Here is a 21,312-nt window from a genome sequence, read left to right as displayed (position 1 = left end):
GAGGGGAGGGGAGAGAGGAGGGGAGAGGGGAGGGGAGAGAGGGGAGGGAGGGGAGGGAGGGGGAGAGAGGGGAGGGAGGGGGAGAGAGGGGAGGGAGGGGGAGAGAGGGGAGGGAGGGGGAGAGAGGGGAGGGAGGGGGAGAGAGGGGAGGGAGGGGGAGAGAGGGGAGGGAGGGGGAGAGAGGGGAGGGAGGGGAGGGAGGGGAGGGAGGGGAGGGAGGGGAGGGAGGGGAGGGAGGGGAGGGAGGGGAGGGAGGGGAGGGAGGGAAGGGAGGGGAGGGAGGGGAGGGAGGGGAGGGGAGGGGGAGAGGAGGGGAGGGGGAGAGGAGGGGAGGGGGAGAGGAGGGGAGGGAGGGGAGGGGAGAGAGGGGAGGGGAGAGAGGGGAGGGAGGGGAGGGGGAGAGAGGGGAGGGAGGGGAGGGGGAGAGAGAGGAGGGAGGGGGGGCGAGAGGGGAGGGAGGGGAGGGGGAGAGAGGGGAGGGGGAGAGAGGGGAGGGGGAGAGAGGGGAGGGGGAGAGAGGGGAGGGGGAGAGAGGGGAGGGGGAGAGAGGGGAGGGGGAGAGAGGGGAGGGGGAGAGAGGGGAGGGGGAGAGAGGGGAGGGGGAGAGAGGGGAGAGAGGGGAGGGGGAGAGAGGGGAGGGAGGGGAGGGGGAGAGAGGGGAGGGAGGGGAGGGGGAGAGAGGGGGGGAGAGAGGGGAGGGGGAGAGAGGGGAGGGAGGGGAGGGGGAGAGAGGGGAGGGAGGGGAGGGGGAGAAAGGGGAGGGGGAGAGAGGGGAGAGGGAGAGAGGGGAGGGGAGAGAGGGGAGGGGAGAGAGGGGAGGGGAGAGAGGGGAGGGAGGGGAGGGGGAGAGAGGGGAGGGGGAGAGAGGGGAGGGGGAGAGAGGGGAGGGGGAGAGAGGGGAGGGGGAGAGAGGGGAGGGGGAGAGAGGGGAGGGGGAGAGAGGGGAGGGGGAGAGAGGGGAGGGGGAGAGAGGGGAGGGGGAGAGAGGGGAGGGGGAGAGAGGGGAGGGAGGGGAGGGGGAGAGAGGGGAGGGAGGGGAGGGGGAGATAGTGAGAGGAGATGCGGGCGGGACTTTGTCTCCGAGGCTGACTCACCTTGCCCAGGGGGAACTTGGCCAGGAACTGCCCGCTCCGGTTTGTCTGGCCCAGGACGAAGCCGGCGTCGACCCGCAGCGTGAAGCCGCTGTACTGAGCGGCGATCAGGGCCTTGAAGGCCCGCCAGTTGTCGGGGTAAGTGTACAGAGTCTGCGGGGAGAAAAGGCGCGGACGGGGGTGAGAAAGCCCCGTGGTGCTGGTCCCGCCGCCGGCCGAGCCCCCGACCCCCGGATGCCGCCGATAAACCCCCGATTGCGACGGCCCTGCTACTCACCCCGGCCGCCATCTTCACAGCCAGCGAGAGAAAGGAGGAGCCCGGCGCACGGCACTGTCGTAAAGACCAGCGAGACACGACAGCCAGGGAGGGGCGGGGCCTCGAGCCGTGACTGACGGCCGCCGGGCTTCCGGGCCCTGCGTCGCCCTGGTAACCGTTTGGCCTACTCACGAGAGGGAAGCCTGAGCGTCTAATTCCAGCGTGTTTCTTTCTTCCTCCCTCTCTTAAAAATTTTTAAAAATCTCCCCCGACATAGAGTAAAAGCACAACTCAAATATGTCATCAAAGAAGAAATACAGGAGGCCATTCCTTCCTAATCACCCCCCCCACCCGTCTCACCCCAATAACCCTGAGAGAACAGCCTCATTTAATTGTCATCATCCCACCAGCACCATCTCTGGTGGTGTTCAGGGCTTCATCTCGTCAGCAGCTTCCTCGTGGGTTCTTCACTACTGTCAGCGGAGCGGCCTGGATGGGCCAAATGGCTTAATTCTGCCCCTAGACTCAAGAATACCGCCACACTCAGATGTAGGAGTCTTCATAAACGAGAGAAAATCTGCAGATGCTGGAAATACAAGCAACACACACGCACACGTACACAACCCTGGAGGAACTCAGCAGGCCAGGCAGCGTCTGTGGAAAAATGACCAGTCGACGTTTCAGGCCGAGACACTACATCAGTGTCGAAATTAGTTTAGGACGGAGATGAGGAGGAACTGCTTTTCCCAGTGAGCGGTCAATCTGTGGAATTCTCTGCCCAATGAAGCAGTGGAGGCTGCCTCAGTAAATATATTTAAGACAAGGTTGGATAGATTTTTGCAGAGTAGGGGAATTAAGGATTGTGGGGAAAAGGGGGGTAGGTGGAGATGAGTCCATGGCCAGATCAGCCATGATCTGATTGAATTGAATTGACTTTATTTCTTACATCCTTCATATACAAGAGGAGTAAAAGTCTTTATGTTACGTCTCTGTCTAAAACAGGGCCTTCAATAGAAATACAGTTGTGTCAGTGTGAGTTCATCAGTCTGATGGCCTGGTGGAAGAAGCTGTCCCGGAGCCTGTTGGTCCTGGCTTTTATGCTGCGGTACTGTTTCCCGGATGGTAGCAGCTGGAACAGTTTGTGGTTGGGTTTACTCAGGGATTGAGGGAGGTATAGTTCCCACACCAGACAATGATGCAGCCAGTCAAGATGCTTCCAATTGTGCCCCTGTAGTAAGTTCTTGGGATTTAGGGACTCGTACCAAACTTCCTCAACCGTCTGAGATGAAAGAGACGCTGTTGTACCTTTTACACCGCACAGCTGGTGTGTACAGACCACGTGAGATCCTCGGTGATGTGGATGCCGAGGAACTTGAAGCTGTTCACCCTCTCAACCCCACATCCATTGATGGGGTTAGCCCATCTCTATTCCTCCTGTAATCCACAACCAGCTCCTTTATTCTTGCGACATTGAGGGAGAGGCTGTTTGATGACACCACTATGTCAGAGAGATGACCTCTTCTCTGTAGGCTGCCTCATTACTATTTGAGATTAGGCCAATCAGTGTAGTGTCGTCAGCAAATTTAATTAGCAGATCGGAGATGTGGGTGGCGACACACTCCTGTGTTGAGGGGTGGAGGTGAGGGAGCCCACTCTTACCACCTGCCAGCGATCTGACAGGAAGTCCAGGATTCAGCTGCACGAGGTCTCCGAGCTTCTTGTCAAGCCAAGAAGGAATGATGGTGTTTGCAAGAGGCTTACCGAATCCCTTTAAACCCCTCGCCAAGCAGAGCTGCTTTGTGATTACATCAATATACGGGACGCCAGTTGCCCATTTCACTGGCGAGGACTGGCGTGACCTCTCCCAATGTCCCGGGATGGAGTGAGGAGGCGGGGGGAGGAGGCTGGAGGTGGAGGCACAGGAGGATCAGAATCAGGTTTATTATCACCGGCATGTGTCGTGAAATGTGTTAATGTAGCAGCACATAATCTAGCAGAGAAAATAATAATAATAAATAAGCAAGTAAATCAATTACAAATATTGAGTAGATTACAAAAACATGCAAAAACAGAAATACGGTGTATTTTTTAAAAAGTGAGGTAGTGTCCAAAAATTCAACGTCCATTTAGGAATGGGACGGCAGAGGGGAAGAAGCTGAGTGTGTGTCTTCAGGCTCCTGTACCTCCTCCCTGATGGCAGAGGGAAAAAGCTGTTCCTGAATCGCTGAGTGTGTGCCTTCAGGCTCCTGTACCCCCTCCCTGATGGCAGAGGGGAAAAAGCTGTTCCTGAATCGCTGAGTGTGTGTCTTCAGGCTCCTGTACCTCCTCCCTGATGGCAGAGGGGAAGAAGCTGTTCCTGAATCGCTGAGTGTGTGTCTTCAGGCTCCTGTACCCCCTCCCTGACGGCAGAGGGGAAAAAGCTGTTCCTGAATCGCTGAGTGTGTGCCTTCAGGCTCCTGTACCCCCTCCCTGATGGCGGAGGGGAAAAAGCTGTTCCTGAATCGCTGAGTGTGTGTCTTCAGGCTCCTGTACCCCCTCCCTGACGGCGGAGGGGAAAAAGCTGTTCCTGAATCGCTGAGTGTGTGTCTTCAGGCTCCTGTACCTCCTCCCTGATGGCAGAGGGGAAAAAGCTGTTCCTGAATCGCTGAGTGTGTGCCTTCAGGCTCCTGTACCCCCTCCCTGATGGCAGAGGGGAAAAAGCTGTTCCTGAATCGCTGAGTGTGTGTCTTCAGGCTTCTGTACCTCCTCCCTGATGGTAACAGTGAGAAAACGGCATGCCCTGGGTGCTGGAGGTCCTTAATAATGGATGCTGTCTTTCTGAGACACCGCTCCCTAAAGATCTCCTGGGTACTTTGTAGGCTAGTGCCCAAGATGGAGCTGACCAGATTTACAACCCTCTGCAGCTTCTTTTGGTCCTGTACAGTAGCCCCTCCCATACCAGACAGTGATGCAGCCTGTCAGAATGCTCTCCAAGGTACATCTATGGAAGTTTTTGAGTGTATTTGTTGACATGCCAAATCGCTTCAAACTGTCGCTGTCTTGCCTTCTTTATAACTGCATTGATATGTTGGGACCAGGTCAGATCCTCAGAGATCTTGACACCTAGGAACTTGAAGCTGCTCACTGTCTCCACTTCTGATCCCTCTGTGAGGATTGGTATGTATTCCTTCCTCTTACCCTTCCCGAAGTCCACCATCAGCTCTTTCATCTTACTGACGTTGAGTGCCAGGTTGTTGCTGCAGACACTCTAATCTGGACGCCAAATAAACTGCCGGAGGAACTCAGGGGATAGGGTGTTGAAAGATGACTGGGAGGAGGAGAGATGGGATCGGGAGACAGAGACAGGTGAATGAACAGAATTTGATTTTTAATCACTGACATGATTTTTTTTTATAGAAAGGATGGAATAGGCCCTTGGGGCCCTTCGAGACCTGGCGTACAGCAAGCCCTGATGATCCCTGATTTAACCCTGAACCTAATCCCGGGACAATTCACCAGCCAACCTGAGGTGAAAATGGCTGTTTCAGTGCAGTGGAAGACATACTGTACGGGTTCCAATAGAGAGATCGACAGCTACAAAACAGAATCAGTGAGGTAGTGTTCATGGGTTCATGGACTGTTCCAGAATCCGATGGCGGAGGGGGAAGGAGCATCTCCTGAATTGGCGAGTGTGCGTCTTCGAGCCCCCTAATGGGTCCAAGATGGTGAGGGTCCTCGGAGGTGGGTGCGGCCTCCTCGAGGCACGGCCTTTTGAAGGTGGCGGCCCGTGAAGGAACGGGCAGACGGAGCCGGGGAGGGTGAGGGCGAAGGCTGCTCAGATGGTGAACGCCAAGTGCCAGAACCTAGTAGGCAACGTCAACGATAACGGGAAGCATCGGGGGAGAGGTGAAGGGCAGATGAAGCCAAAACCAAACAGCTTAGACGGGCTTTTTGAGGCCCCAATGTTGTGCCAACCTTTTGACCTACTCTAACCCTTCCCTCCCACATAACTTTCTAATTATCCAAGTTCCTATCCTCAATGCCCTGAACGTATATGCCTCTGTGCAAAAAGAAAGCCTACTTCTGACGTCCCCCCCAACCCCGCCCCACACTTCCTTTATGCCCCCTCGTATTAGCTGTTACCACCCTGGGGAGAAAACTGCCCATTGACAACTTCATCCCTGCTTTTTAACATCTTGTACGCCTCAGTCCTCCTGTACTCACCAGAATTTAGAAGAATGCGTGGGGAGCGGGGTGTGATCTCATTGAAACTTACCGAATATTGAAAGGACTAGACAGGGTGGATGTGGAGAGGATGTTTCCTCTGGTGGGGGTATCCAGAACTGGAGGTCTCAGACTTTAGGGGCGACCCTTTAACAGAGGTAAGGAGGAGTTTTGCTTTTTGGCGAGAGAGCAGTGTACCTGTGGAATGTTCTGCCATGGACTACGGTGAAAGTCAAGTTCGTGCACACATTGAAGGCGGAAGTTGATCATTCCGACTGGTCGGGGCATTAAAGGATGTGACAAGTGGGCAGGTGTATGGGGTTGAGTGGGATCCGGGATCAGCCGTGATGGAATGGCGGAGCAGGCTCGATGGGCTGAATGGCCTAATTCTGCTCCTGTGTCTTATGGTCTTTTTCAAGTCTCCTGCCGTCCACCTTAGCTTGGGTTGAGAATTTGTCTTGCCCAGTGACCCAAACGTCTGTCAATTCTTAGTGCAGGGAAATAAACTCGAACTGAAGTATTCAGGGGGCTTTTCGTGGCTTCTGGATGCTTTGAAGGTGTGTGGTGTGTTGGCTTTCATAGAATATAGAACATACAGCACACTACAGGCCCTTCAGCCGACTGTTATACTGACCATGTAACCTACTCTGGAAACTGCCTAGAATTTCCCTAGCGCATAGCCCTCTATTTTTCTAAGCTCTATGTAACTATTCAAGAGTCTTTTAAAAGACCCTATCGTATCCACCTCTACCACTTCCACTGACAGTGCATTCCATGCACCCACCACTCTATGTGTGAAAAACTTACCTCTGACATCCCCCTAGTACCTACTTCCAAGCGCCTTAAAACTATGCCACCTTGTGAGCCATTCCAGCCCTGGGATAAAGCCTCTGACTATCCACACGATCAATGCCTCTCATCATCTCGTACTCCTCTATCAGGTCACCTCTCATCTTCCGTCGCTCCAAGGAGAAAAGGCCAAGTTCACTCAACCTATTCTCATAAGACAGGCTCCCCAATCCAGGCAACATCCTTGTAAATCTCCTCTGTACTCTCTCTACAATATCCACATCCTTCCTGTAGTGAGGCGACCAGAACTGAGCACAGTACTCCAAGTGGGGCCTGACCGGGGTCCTATATAGCTGCAACATTACCTCTCTGCTCCTAAATTCAATTCCACGGTTGATGAAGGCCAATACACCGTACGCCTTCTTATCCACAGAGTCAACCTGCGCAGCTGCTTTGAGCATCCTATGGACTCGGACCCCAAAATCCCTCTGATCCTCCACACTGTCAAGAGTCTGACCATTAATACTCCACTCTGTCTTCAAATTGGACCTACCGAAATGAGCCACCTCACACTTATCTGTGTTCATTAGGTCAGAATTATGTTTATTATTGTGAAATATTTGAATTGAATTGACTTTATTTTTACATCCTTCATATATGTGAGGAGTAAAAACCTTTACAATCCGTCTGAATGTGCAATTTATAGTAATTTATAATAAATAGTATGTACAACAATTATATGTACATACAATATAGCTTAGAATAGTGGTCACCAACCTTTTGAAGCCCAAGATCCCCTCCCTCAGCCCAAGTGAAAGGCAAGATGGACTCCAAATCGATTAATTACACATATGCGCACCAGGGCAGAAAAGACCGGAAGTAAAACCAAGTATGAATACCAGGGATATCCACCCTTTTCTTTGCACCGCGGACCGGTTTAATATTGACAATATTCTTGCAGTCTGGCCATCGGGGGGGCGGGGGGTGTTAAACGTGACCGGAATACAGCGATATACTCGAAGCAGTTTCCTTATGTCCAGTCTATTCCGCAATTTAGTTTTCGCGGCTCTCAGCACTTAGCTTCTGTCCGGCTTGCTCACGTTTTTTCCGCTGGAAAAACTTAACGGGTTTGTCTTTAAGTGCAGGGTGCTTGGACTCAGGGTAGCGAAGCAGTTTTGAGGGCTTCATTGCCTTATTAGACAGCTTCCTGTCCACCTGCCACCAGACGCCCTGGCCAGGTGCGGCTGTTATTGCGCCGGGGCCACGGTGGTCGCAGTCCAGAGACAGCAACCGACCGAGCGAGGATTGCGACAGGGCCCCCCTCCCCTTGTAGGATCTATCGACCGACAGAAGTTTGGCTCGAGGGATGACGTTCAGTAGATCGCAGTGAGGTAGCTGCTCTGCTACTTACGAAACCCTGAGCCCGAATTAGGTCGTCTGTGAATACTTTAGCACCGGGTTCCCCATGAACATCGGGTGTGCTAAACAGGTTTAGAGGCAGCGCCCATCTGTCTGCGCTCCAGGCCAGTAGCAACGGCACTTCCCGCTGTCTGCGCAAAGCCAACCAGTGATCCCTGGCGCGTTTGGGTAATGTGGGTTCAAGTTCAACAGCGGGCGTGCCAGGGAATGAGGAAAGGTGCAGCTGACTCTTATCGTTTCCTTGCGGCCCAGTGGTTGGGGACCAGTGGGAGGAGCTCCAAGCATGCGCAATGGGCAGAAAGAACAGAACTAAAACCCCGCAACCCCAAAATAATCTCTCAACGGTATTTGTGTATTTATTTTTCTTTTTTTTTCCTGATCTACTGGGAAAGTCTCAAAGATCGACTAATCGATCACGACCAACAGGTTGACAACCACTAGCATAGAAATACAGTTGCATCAGCATGAGTTAATCAGTCTGATGGCCTGGTGGAAGAAGCTGTCCTGGAGCCTGTCGGTCCTGGCTTTTATGCAGTGGTACCATTTCCCAGATGGTAGCAGCTGGAACAGTTTGTGGTTGGGGTGAGTCGGGTCCCCGATGATCAATCAGGCCCTTTTTACACACCTGTCTTCGTAAATGTCCTGAATCGTGGGTAGTTCACATCTATAGATGTGAATATGGCATCTTTGTGGCAGCAGTACATGATAATAGAGAGAAATAAAGCTGCAAATTACAGTGCGTATATATATTAAATAGTTGAATTAAATAAGAAGTGCAAAAATGGAAATAAGTAGTGAGGTAGAGTTCATGGGTCCAATGTCCATTCAGGAATCGGATGACAGAGGGGAAGAAGCTGTTCCTGAATCGCTGAGTGTGTGTCTTCAGGCTCCTGTACCTCCTCCCTGATGGCAGAGGGGAAGAAGCTGTTCCTGAATCGTTGAGTGTGTGTCTTCAGGCTCCTGTACCTCCTCCCTGATGGCAGAGGGGAAAAAGCTGTTCCTGAATCATTGAGTGTGTGTCTTCAGGCTCCTGTACCTCCTCCCTGATGGCAGAGGGGAAGAAGCTGTTCCTGAATCGTTGAGTGTGTGTCTTCAGGCTCCTGTACCTCCTCCCTGATGGCAGAGGGGAAGAGGGCACGTCCTGGGTGATGGGGGTCCTTAATGATGGACGCTGCCTTTCCGAGACACCGCTCCTTGAAGATGTCCTGGATAGTATGGTGTTCAGCTCTGGCAGCTCCACTTCTGGAGGCTCTCGTGAGGGTTGCAGAGGAGACTTACTGGGACACTGCCCCGATTAGAGAGCGGCCTTACGAGGTGGGGTTGGCCGAGCTAGGCCTTCTCACTTCAGAGCGGATGTTAGAGGTCTACAAGTCGGCAAGACTGCCAGAAACTCTCTCCCACTGCGGAAATGCCCAGTACAGAGGGGGTGGGGCATAACTGTGTTGGGGGGGGGGAGGATGTCAGAGGTAGGTTATTTTCAGAGAGAGAGATGGGTGTGTGGAACGCCCAGCCAGGAGTGATGGGAGAAGGACATTTAAGAGACTGTTAAGATAGGCACATGGATGAAAGAAGAATACAGGGCTACGGGGAAGGGAAGGGTTAGAGTAGGTTAAATCACAATATCGTTGGCCGAAGGGCTGCTCTATGAGCCCCTGCAAGACGAGGGTTTCTGAAACCACACTGAGGCAGCCAACGTGTGCACAGCAAGATCCCACATCGCATCAAAGCCCCGTCGATACTGGCCCAGAGGCAGACGTTACCGTCGGGACACTCTTTGTAATGAGTTCCTCTGGTGGTGAACCTCCGGTTCAGTCAGCTTCTGGGCCCCAGAGATCTCTGGAGGGAGCGCTGGGCCTATTTCCGGGCCCCACGTCACCAAGGACCTTCTGGAGCATTAAATCAAATTCTGGAGATGGGACGTTATGTTGAAGTCGTACGAGACATTGGCGAGGCCTAATTTGGAGTATAGCGTGCAGCTTTGGCCACCTACCTACAGGAAAGATGTAAACAAGATGGAAAAGAATACAGAGAAATTTACAAGGATGATGTAGGGACTTGAGGAGGCGAGTTAGAGGGAAAGATTGAATAGATTAGTTTAATCCTTGGAACGCGCAAGATTGAGGGGAGATTTGACAGAGGTATACAAGATTATGAGGGGTACAGACAGGGTAAATGCAAGCAGGCTTTTTCCACTGAGGTTGGGTGCGACTACAACCACAGGTCATGGGTTGAAGGGGAACATGAGGGGAAAGTTCTTCACTCAGAGGGTAGTGAGAAGGTGGCACCAGCTCCAGCGCAAGTGGCGGATGCGGGTTCAATTTCAACGCTTCAGAGAAGTTTGGATGAGTACGGGGGTGGGGGGAGGTACGGTCCTGGAGCAGGTCGACAGGACCAGTCGGAGGCTCGAGTTCTGTTCCCCAGGAGGGCAGGGCACCAGAGAGAGGGAGCAGGAGACAGGGCTGTGCTGTGGGGACAGAGGGCCGCACTGCGGGCAGGAGAGAAGGGAGGTGCTGCGGGGAGAGAGCGCGCTATGTGTGGTGAGGGGGTAGGAGGGAGCACCAGACCCTGGGAGGAGGGAGCGCCTTCAGTAAGCGTTGAGTAGGGAGCAGCGGTGGAGGAGTGTCCCACTGTGGGAGGGTCAGTACTGAGTGTGCCCCACTGTGGGAGGGTCATTACCGAGGGAGTGCCCCACTGTGGGAGGGTCATTACAGAGGGAGTGCCCCACTGTGGGAGGGTCAGTACCGAGGGAGTGCCCCACTGTGGGAGGGTCAGTACCGAGGGAGTGCCACGCTGAGGGAGGGAAAGTACTGAGGGAGCGCCGTGCCGCGGGAGGGTCAGGACCGAGGGAGCGCCGTGCCACGGGAGGGTCAGGACCGAGGGAGCGCCGTGCCGCGGGAGGGTCAGGACCGAGGGAGCGCCGTGCCACGGGAGGGTCAGGACCGAGGGAGCGCCGTGCCGCGGGAGGGTCAGGACCGAGGGAGCGCCGCTCTAACACACACACCAAAGTCAAAACAGCCCATCCTCCAGCCCAGGTGCCCCAGAACTGAAACGGTTGTACCGGGTAACTGAACCACCCGCCCCACCTGCGGCCTCTCACTGTGCATCGGGGGAGCCGGGCCCACCCCCCACTCCTCCCTCCGGAGCTGGACCCTCCCCTCCCCCCACTCCACTCTCCGGAGCCGGACCCTCCCCTCCCCTACTCCTCCCTCTGGAGACGGGCACTTCCCTCCCCCACTCCTCCCTCCGGAGCCGGACCCTCCCCTCCCCTACTCCTCCCTCTGGAGACGGGCACTTCCCTCCCCCACTCCTCCCTCCGGAGCCAGACCCTCCCCTCCCCCACTCCTCCCTCTGGAGCCGGGCCCTCCCCTCCCCCACTCCTCCCTCCGGAGCCGGGCCCTCCCCTCCCCTCCCCTACTCCTCCCTCCGGAGCCGGGCCCCTCCCCTCCCACCACTCCCCCCTCCGGAGCCGGGCCCTCCCCTCCCCCACTCCTCCCTCCGGAGCCGGGCCCTCCCCTCCCCCCACTCCTCCCTCCGGAGCCGGGCCCTCCCCTCCCCCCACTCCTCCCTCCGGAGCCGGGCCCTCCCCTCCCCTCACTCCTCCCTCCGGAGCCGGGCCCTCCCCTCCCCCACTCCTCCCTCCGGAGCCGGGCCCTCCCCTCCCCCACTCCTCCCTCCGGAGCCGGGCCCTCCCCTCCCCTCACTCCTCCCTCCGGAGCCGGGCCCTCCCCTCCCCTCACTCCTCCCTCCGGAGCCGGGCCCTCCCCTCCCCCTCACACCTCCCTCCGGAGCCGGGCCCTCCCCTCCCCCCACCTCCCTCCGGAGCCGGGCCCTCCCCTCCCCCCACTCCTCCCTCCGGAGCCGGGCCCTCCCCTCCCCCCCACTCCTCCCTCCGGAGCCGGGCCCTCCCCCTCCCCCACTCCTCCCTCCGGAGCCGGGCCCTCCCCTCCCCCCCACTCCTCCTCCGGAGCCGGGCCCTCCCCTCCCCCCACTCCTCCCTCCGGAGCCGGGCCCTCCCCTCCCCCCACTCCTCCCTCCGGAGCCGGGCCCTCCCCTCCCCCCACTCCTCCCTCCGGAGCCGGGCCCTCCCCTCCCCTCACTCCTCCTCCGGAGCCGGGCCCTCCCCTCCCCTCACTCCTCCCTCCGGAGCCGGGCCCTCCCCTCCCCTCACTCCTCCCTCCGGAGCCGGGCCCTCCCCTCCCCTCACTCCTCCCTCCGGAGCCGGGCCCTCCCCTCCCCTCCCCTCCCCTCACTCCTCCCTCCGGAGCCGGGCCCTCCCCTCCCCTCACTCCTCCCTCCGGAGCCGGCCCTCCCCTCCCCTCCCCTCACTCCTCCCTCCGGAGCCGGGCCCTCCCCTCCCCTCACTCCTCCCTCCGGAGCCGGGCCCTCCCCTCCCCTCACTCCTCCCTCCGGAGCCGGGCCCTCCCCTCCCCTCACTCCTCCCCTCCGGAGCCGGGCCCTCCCCTCCCCTCACTCCTCCCTCCGGAGCCGGGCCCTCCCCTCCCCTCCCCTCCCCTCACTCCTCCCTCCGGAGCCGGGCCCTCCCCTCCCCCCACTCCTCCCTCCGGAGCCGGGCCCCTCCCCTCCCCTCACTCCCCCTCCGGAGTGAGCTCAGTTCCGTGTCTGCCGTGGAAGATGGCGTATTCGCCTGGCTGTTCGGGGAGCTGTTGTTGTACGGGGCGGCGTTCATCTGCGGCATCGTCACCGCCGCCCTGGTCACTGTCACCCAGGTAGGGGGCAGGCCTCGGACGGCGAGGGAGGGTCGCACTCACCCACCCCATCTTCTCCAACAAAGTTTTGCGCTGAAACTTGCGGAACGCAGAGTTTCCGCCGTCCGGCGGGAGACTTGCTGGAAAGCCCGGCGCCTGAGGAACGAACCGACTTGGGCTGAATGTGTGCCCAGCTCGACCTGAGTTCCGCCAGGGTGAGAGAGGGACAGGAGGGGGGACAGGCCGTTCAGCCCTCAGTCCCTTTGCAAACTTTCTCCCGTCGACCGACTCTGCCTCAACTACCAACCTACCGAGGGGAGGTGGGACTTCAAGCCATTAGAGTCGGGGGGGGGGGGAGTACAGCGCTGAAGCTAGTCCATTCCAAAACCTTTTAAGCGACCGTAGACCCCCCCCTACCCCTCCCACCCGTGTACCTATACAAACTCCTCTTGTTAACGTTGAACTCAAGCTCGCACGAGTGCAGAAGTTTCCCCCGGTGTTCCCCTTAAACTTCGGGTGGGGGAGGATGTGGAGCGAGGAGACATTGTCAGAGAAACATTTCAGCTTGAGGGGTGCCTGGGGACTTTTTCCCAGGCAGAACCTCTGGAGTTCTGCACACTGGGGATTCTTGAAAAGAAACTGGGGAAGTTTTTCAAAGGGGGAAGAAGAAGTGGAACTGAGGTCTAGAGCGATCTGCCAGGATGGGACTGAACGGCAGGGCAGGTTTGAGGGGCCGAGTGGCCTCCTGTGGCTGTGCCTCGGAGGAGAGCGGACTGCGATCGAATGGCAGGGGCCATGCTTGATGGGCCGAATGGCCTTGTTCTGCTCCGGTCACATAGACCGTTTCTGGCACTGTCGCCTCTGTCCCTTTTGCTGTCTTGCTTTAGCTCCCTGTGAGGCATCACCACTTGTTTAGAAGCTCCCACCCTGTACCGCTTTTGAAATTCCCTCCGTGGCTTTACCCAAAGAGATGGTGATGGACTTTAGGAAGACTCAGCCTGCACTGCTCCCTGTTACTATCGATGGTGAGGACCCGAGGGTGCACCTGGACAACAGACTTGAGTGGAGCACCAACACAGAGGCTGTGTACAAGGAGGGCCAGAGTCGCCTCTACTTCCTGAGGAGACGGAGGCCCTTCGGAGTGTGCAGGCCTCTCCCTCTACGCGTTCTACCGGTCTGTTGTCACCAGTACAATCTCCTATACGGTGGTGAGCTGGGGCAATGGCATCAACACGGGTGATGCCAACAGGCTCGATAAACTGATTGGAAAGGCCTGGCTCTGTTACAGGAGTCAAACTGGACACACTGGAGCCTGTGGTGGAACAAAGGACCCGACGGAAAACCCCGGCGATTCTGGACAATGTTTCTCACCCTCTGCACGCCACCTTGGCTGAACGGAGGAACACTTTCAGTGACAGACTGAGACAACTGCGCTGCTCCAAAGAGCGATATACGAGGTCATTCCTACCCTCGGCCGTCGGGCTCGATAATGAGTCGACCTACAGCCGGGGAAGTGATGACCCCCCCCCCCCCCCTCCTGTTAGACTGTCTGAGGGAACTTATTTTTTATTCTCTCGTACTTCTAATATTTATCTCTGTGCACTTGTAATGCTACTGTGATGGTGAAATTCCTTTGGGATCAATAAAGTACCTATCGAGCCAGCCCCTCTTCCCCCACCTCTGGCAACCCGTTCACCCCACTAAAGTGTCTGCATTCCTCCGATTCAGGCCTCTTGACCCTGCAGTTTATCGCCGGCCTTGTGCCTTCAAGCCGGCCCTGATTCGATCCCCGGGTGTCTCTAGAACAGTTCTCCAGCGGGCTGCCCGCGATTCCTTGGCGGCCACGGATGGAGGCTGCGGTCCGACTCCGAGCCCCGGCGCTGCGTGGTCTCCCCGTGCGTCTCCTCCCGCTTGAGGGAGTGGGCGGGTCATTTGCCCGCCGTGCGTCGGCCCCCTTGGTGTTGGGGGAGCGCGAGGGAGAATCATTTGGGGGGCAGTGGATGGATTTTGAGTTGGGCTGGCATAACTTGTGTGGGCTGAATGGCCTCCCTCTGTGTTGATGTCAGACAGGCCTTTCAACCGGCTGCGGAACTCCGGAGTGTGGCGCAGGTCTGTGTGCCTTCACAACTGAAATACCTCAGCCCAGTTGTTGCCCTCTTAGACGTACCATTGTAATTACTGCAGACCTGATCATTATCTAATGTCGTGATCTGCACTCGAAACTTCGTCAAATCCAGAGAGTGCAGCTTAACTTAATTATGGAAAGTAAATTGGAACGCGCACTGTGGAATTTCGAGCCCCGCTCCCCGGGGTGGGAAGAGAGTTGGGATTTCGGATTTAGTTGTCCAGTGAAACACCTCATTTGCGATGACGCCCAACCTGGCCCGCGGCGTGCTGGGGGCGGCCCGGTAGCGTAGCAGTTAGCACGGTAGTGTACGGTGCCAGCGGCCCGGGGACCGATTGGCGGCGCTGCCTGTGAGGAGTTTGTACGTTCCTGTCCTGGCTGTTTCCTCCAGGTGCTCCGGTTTCCTCCCAGAGACCGAGGGTGAACCAGTTAGTTGGTCACCGTAAATTCTCCTGTGATTCAGACTCCTTTACGGGCAGTGGCGGGGAATTGGGAATTGACCCGCCCCCCCCCCAACAGACCTTGTGATCCCCAATCTGGCCTCCTACGTCTTCTCCTCCCTCTGGTGCCCCTCCTCCTTCCCATTCCTCCTCTCCTATCAGATTCCTCCCTCTCCAGCCCTTTACATGTCCTATCCACCTGGCTTCACCTCTCACCTTCTATCTCGTCCTCCCCCACCACGCCCACCATTTTATTCTGGCGTCTTCCCCATTCCTTCTCAGTCCTGATGAAGGGTCTCGGCTCAAAACGTCAACGGTTTGTTCCTTCTCGTCGATGCTGCCCGACCTGACCAGTTTTGCGCGTGTGAGTGAGTTGCTGTGCATTTCCGACATCCACGGGGTCCCCCGTAGCGGGTTAGTCCAGCACGGACGTGATGGGCCAAAGGGCCTGCTCCGGGCTGAACTGTTCCCCGTTCTGCTCCAGACTGCTCTCTGGGGAAGGGATCTGCCACCCTGCTCGTCTGGGGCTATCGGTAACTCTGGGCCCAGGACTAGACCCGGTGTCCCCCCGCCGCTTGAAATCCCTTCCAGCCACCGAAATTTAAAGGGATAAAGGCGCCTCAGTGGGATGGGTTGTCTCTCCGACAGGACTGGGACGAGTCGACCCACCGTGCCTCACTGGAGCCATACCTCCCTCCTCTCTCCCGAGATCACCTCACGTGCTCTCTTCCCGGTCTCCCAAACCCTCTATCCCCCTGAGGTCTCCCCACTTGCTCAACTGAGCCCTTCCAACTCTCCCCAAACCACAGAGAAACCCTACAGCACAACACAGGCCCTTCGGCCCACAAAGCTGTGCCGAACATGTCCCCTCCTTAGAACTACCTAGGGTAACCCACAGCCCTCTACTTTTCTAAAATCCATGTAGCCATCCAGGAGTCTCTTAAAAGATCCTATCGTATCCGCCTCCACCACCAACGCCAGCAGCCCATTCCACGCACTCACCACTCTCTGTGTAAAAAACTTACCCCTGACATCTCCTCTGTACCTACTCCCCAGCTCCTTAAACCTATGTCCTCTTGTGGCAACCATTTCAGCCCTGGGAAAAAGCCTCTGACTATCCACACGATCAATGCCTCTCATCATCTTGTACACCTCTATCAGGTCACCTCTCATCCTCCGTCGCTCCAAGGAGAAAAGGCCGAGTTCACTCAACCTATTCTCATGAGGCATACTCCCCAATCCGGGCAACGTCCTTGTAAATCTCCTCTGCACCCTTTCTATGGTTTCCACATCCTTCCTGTAGTGAGGCGACCAGGACTGAGCACAGTACTCCAAGTGGGGTCTGACCAGGGTCCTGTATAGCTGCAACACTACCTCTCGGCTCTTAAACTCAGTCCCACGATTGATGAAGGCCAATCTTCTGCCCCTCTCCCAGACGCTTTCCCCTTCTCCTGGGCTGACTGCCCCTCTCAGCCTCTCCCTCTCTTTTCTGCCTGATTTGCCCCCTCTCTCCCTAACCCCCTCCCCAATCCCTTTCTGCCCTCCCTCTCCTGTTCTTCCGGTGGTTTGTGCCAAGGATTAACGAGATAATGAGCAGTTCCTGACTGGTCCTGTGATCTGATTTATCAGGCAGCCGGGCCGAGCTGGGATTCTGGAGGCAGAGTTCACCTCCCCACTGTAACCCCACCACCACCACCTGCCTCTGGGGAAAAACCACCAACTCTCACCGAGCTGCCAGCCATCGGACCACTGCATCCGGTGACGCTGCACCGGGGGGGGGGGGGGGGCAGGGGTTGAATTCCTCCCGCAAGACCCCCCCCCCCCCGCCCGAGTCTGAGAGTGGCTCTGTGAGGTTTTGCCCCAACATTGAAGGGAACTGGTCACCCCGCACCGCACCTCCCACCAAGTTCCCTCTTTGCTGCCCTCCGCGTGGCGTGGGGCTCCCTCCTCGCCCCTTGCTGGTGGGGTGAGCGAACGCAGTCCCGGGCTCTGGACCTGGGTCACCGCCCGAAGGAGCTGCTGCGGTGTTGTTCCCCTGCCGCACGGTTAGGCCGCTCCCCCCCGCACGAGCTGCGATGTGGGTGAAGTTCCGTCGAACAGCCCGCGTGCTGGTGTGCTCTGAACCAGCCCATCGTACCGAGCACAGCAGAAGTGTGCCCCACCTCACCCCTGGTGTGGTGGGGGGGGGGGGGGTGAAATTTCACCACCCCCTCTAACCTGCCCACCAAACCCATCTCTTTGCCACTTTGTTTTCAAATTAACTTTAATTATTCAACCAATACTGAAAGAGAAGCCTTAATTACATTCAGGAAAGGGCGTTGTGGTAACGTAGTGGTTGGGGCGTGTTGGCCTCTCAATGCTGGCGACCGGGGTTCGATTCCCGCCACTGTCTACCACCGTGCCCACGTTCCTAAGATGTACGGTTAGAGTTAGCGAGTGGTGGTGTTGGCGAGGCGGGCAGGCTGCCCACCTCCCCACACCGCAATCCGCGCCGATTTCACGTGACGCAGCTGACCCATTCGCTGGATGGTTCGATATAAATGCAACAGATGAAGCTGATCTATCATCAGCCATCTTGTCATATCTTATCATGAATCAGTTTGCTTGCCTCGTGATATTCAAATTGAATTGACTTTATTACTTCCAACCTTCATATACATGAGGAGTAAAAATCTTTACGTTATAAATTTATAGTGATTTATGATAGTATGTACAACTGGACAGTTAATATAATACAGAGGTACAGTTGTGTCAGTGTGAGTTAATCAGTCAGACGGCCTGGTGAAAGAAGCTGTCCCGGAGCCTGTTTTTATGCTGCGGTACCGTTTCCCGGATGGGAGCAGCAGTTTGTGGTTGGGGTAACTCGGGTCCCCAGTGATCCTTCGGGCCCTTTTTACACACCTGTCTCTGTAAGTGTCCTGAATCGCGGGAAGTTCACATCTACAGATGCGCTGGGCTGTCTGCACCACTCTCTGCAGAGTCCTGCGATTGAGGGAGGTACAGTTCCCGTACCGGGCAGTGATACAGTCAGTCAGGATGCCCTCAATCATACCCCTGCGATTGAGGGAGGTACAGTTCCCGTACCGGGCAGTGATGCAGCCAGTCGGGATGCTCTCAATCATGCCCCTGCGATTGAGGGAGGTACAGTTCCCGTACCGGGCAGTGATGCAGCCAGTCAGGATGCCTTCAATCATGCCCCTGCGATTGAGGGAGGTACAGTTCCCATACCGGGCAGTGATGCGGTCAGTCAGGATGCCCTCAATCATGCCCCTGCGATTGAGGGAGGTACAGTTCCCATACCGGGCAGTGATGCAGCCAGTCAGGATGCTCTCAATCATGCCCCTGCGATTGAGGGAGGTACAGTTCCCGTACCGGGCAGTGATGCAGCCAGTCAGGATGCTCTCAATCATGCCCCTGCGATTGAGGGAGGTACAGTTCCCGTACCGGGCAGTGATGCAGCCCGTCAGGATGCCTTCAATCATGCCCCTGCGATTGAGGGAGGTACAGTTCCCGTACCGGGCAGTGATGCGGTCAGTCAGGATGCCCTCAATCATGCCCCTGCGATTGAGGGAGGTACAGTTCCCGTACCAGGCAGTGATACAGTCAGTCAGGATGCCCTCAATCGTGCCCTGCGATTGAGGGAGGTACAGTTCCCGTACCGGGCAGTGATACAGTCAGTCGGGATGCCCTCAATCATACCCTGCGATTGAGGGAGGTACAGTTCCCGTACCGGGCAGTGATACAGTCAGTCGGGATGCCCTCAATCATGCCCCTGCGATTGAGGGAGGTACAGTTCCCGTACCAGGCAGTGATGCAGCCCGTCAGGATGCCTTCAATCATGCCCCTGCGATTGAGGGAGGTACAGTTCCCGTACCAGGCAGTGATGCAGCCAGTCAGGATGCCCTCAATCATGCCCCTGTAGAAAGTCCTTAGGATTTGGGGGCCCACACCAAACTTCCTCAACCGCCTGGGATGCTATAAGACGTTAAAAATTAGGACTGGTTCTCACTGCCAGCATCAGGGAGGAGGTACGGGTCTTGTTTGTGTGATGTGTCACCCTGTTGCAAATCAGTACCATGGAATAACGGGCAATGCACCAGATGCAATTAAACGATTTAGCTTTATAATTCTTCATTTGACTAGAGGGTCAGTAAAGGAGAAGAAGGGGACCCATTTTAACCAAACAGTCAAATGTGCACAAGTTGGGGCTCACAGTTTCGCCGATCCTTCAGCGATTTTCCCCCCGGTCCCACTCCTTTCTGGTGTCTTGTGCAATAAGTAGTTCAAGAAAATACAAGTTTAAAAAAGTAGAGAGGTAGTGTTCATGGGTTCAATGTCCATTCAGAAATCAGAGAAGCTGTTCCTGAATCGTTGAGTGGTTTGCCTTCGGGCTCCTGTACCCCCTCCTGATGGCAGAGGGGAAGAAGCTGTTCCTGAATCGCTGAGTGTGTGTCTTCAGGCTCCTGTACCCCCTCCCTGATGGCAGAGGGAGAAGCTGTTCCTGAATCGTTGAGTGTGTGTCTTCAGGCTCCTGTACCTCCTCCCTGATGGCAGAGGGGAAGAAGCTGTTCCTGAATCGCTGAGTGTGTGTCTTCAGGCTCCTGTACCCCCTCCCTGATGGCAGAGGGGAAGAAGCTGTTCCTGAATCGTTGAGTGTGTGTCTTCAGGCTCCTGTACCTCCTCCCTGATGGCAGAGGGGAAGAAGCTGTTCCTGATCGCTGAGTCTGAGTGTGTGCGTTCAGGCTCCTGTACCCCCCTCCCTGATGGCAGAGGGGAAGAGGCTGTTCCTGAATCGTTGAGTGTGTGCATTCAGGCTCCTGTACCTCCTCCCTGATGGCAGAGGGGAAGTGGCTGTTCCTGAATCGTTGAGTGTGTGCGTTCAGGTTCAGGTACCTCCTCTCTGATGGTGACAGTGAGAAGGGGGCTTGCCCCAGGTGATGAGGGTCCTCGACAATGGATGCCTCTATTGAAGATGTCCGCGATGGTGGGGCGGGCTGGGCCGCGATGGAGCGGCTGAGTTTACAACTCTCTGCAGCTTACTTCAATCCTGTGTAGTAACCGCTACCCCCCCCTACCACGCGGTGATGCAGCCGGTTCGAATGCTGTAGAAATCTGCGAGTGTTTCAGGTGACAGATCAAATCTCCTCAAGCTCCTAATGAAATATGGCCGCTGTCTGGCCGCCTTTGTGTCCACATCAATACGTTGGGCCCAGGTTGGATCCTCAGAGACATTGACACCCCAGGAACCTGAAACTGCTCTCCCTCTCCATTTCTAATCCCTCTATGAAGATCGGTGTGTGTTTCCCCCACCTTACCCTTCCTGAAGTCCACAGTCAGCTCTTTGGTCTTACGGACGTCGAGTGCCAGGTTGTTGCTGCGACACCACTCAGCCAGCTGGTACATCTCGCTGCTGTACGCCCTCTGAGATTCTGCCAACAGCAGTTGTGTCATCAGCAGTTTACAGCTGGCATTTGAGCTGGGCCTTGCCACACAGCACACACCCCTGACGTGCGCCAGTGTTGACCGTCGGTGAGGTGGAGATGTTATTTCCGATTCACACAGATTGTGGTCGAGGGCCTGGTTGCAGAGGGAGGTAAGGTGGAAATCTCTCGTTTTCTCCCGTCCATCTCTCCCAAGCTGCTGCTAATATACAGCCCCTGCCGCCTAACCAGTGGCGGACAGAGCCCAGTCCCCTCACAGGAGGAGCCCTCCCCACTGCACTCAGGAATGTTACTGCTCCTGAACCGGCGTGGATAATTCGCTCGGCTCAGGCTGACTTTCCTGCACTGCCTCAAGCGGGCAAAGTGGGATCAGCAAATGCAGTGGTCGGAATGGCCCAAATGGGCCGAAGGGTCTATTTTTGACTAATTAACGCCAGGCCGTGGGATCTTGCTGTGTGCTCATTTGCTACCGTTCCCCCACCCCGCTTTCAGAGGTTGTGGGGGGGTGTCCGCCGTTGAGATTGACCAGTGCATGCGTCCCACCTGCAGGGGGACTTCGAAGGGGGCTGCATCCTGTATGGCGAGGGCAGCTGGAACGTAACGGGGCGCGCGCTGGGCGTGGCGAGCTTCGGCAGCAGCACGCATTGCAACTTCGTGGACTTCGTCTCGCTGCTGGTCGCCATCTACTGCTTCTGCACCGTCTTCTACTTCATCTACACCATCTGCCTGGAGGAGACCGCCCGGTGAGTGTCCCCTCCCCATAACTCCCCTCCTGACTCTGAAACTCTGCAACCCCCAACATCCCTCCCCATCGCTGTGACCCCCGTACACCCCTCCCATCC

General features: G+C 56.5%; 2 protein-coding genes across 2 annotated transcripts in view; one reads left to right on the top strand and one right to left on the bottom strand.

The window, feature by feature from the left end:
• Window positions 1-1,484, bottom strand: part of eef1g (eukaryotic translation elongation factor 1 gamma) — a 40,126-nt gene extending 38,642 nt beyond the window's left edge. Inside the window, exons 1-2 of the mRNA XM_059955154.1 lie at window positions 1,369-1,484; window positions 1,095-1,244 (exon numbers count right to left, since the gene is read on the bottom strand). Coding sequence (XP_059811137.1) covers window positions 1,095-1,244; window positions 1,369-1,380 — 162 coding nt within the window. The 5' untranslated portion in view covers window positions 1,381-1,484. The remainder of the gene's footprint in view (window positions 1-1,094; window positions 1,245-1,368) is intronic.
• Window positions 1,485-8,958: 7,474 nt separating this feature from the next.
• Window positions 8,959-21,312, top strand: part of LOC132383702 (transmembrane protein 179B-like) — a 43,186-nt gene continuing 30,832 nt past the window's right edge. The window contains exons 1-3 of the mRNA XM_059954893.1: window positions 8,959-9,173; window positions 12,326-12,485; window positions 21,020-21,213. Coding sequence (XP_059810876.1) covers window positions 8,959-9,173; window positions 12,326-12,485; window positions 21,020-21,213 — 569 coding nt within the window. The remainder of the gene's footprint in view (window positions 9,174-12,325; window positions 12,486-21,019; window positions 21,214-21,312) is intronic.

The sequence above is a fragment of the Hypanus sabinus genome, chromosome 31, assembly GCF_030144855.1.
Source record: "Hypanus sabinus isolate sHypSab1 chromosome 31, sHypSab1.hap1, whole genome shotgun sequence".
Classification (NCBI taxonomy): domain Eukaryota; kingdom Metazoa; phylum Chordata; class Chondrichthyes; order Myliobatiformes; family Dasyatidae; genus Hypanus; species Hypanus sabinus.
This window is presented reverse-complemented; position numbering and strand designations above follow the sequence as displayed.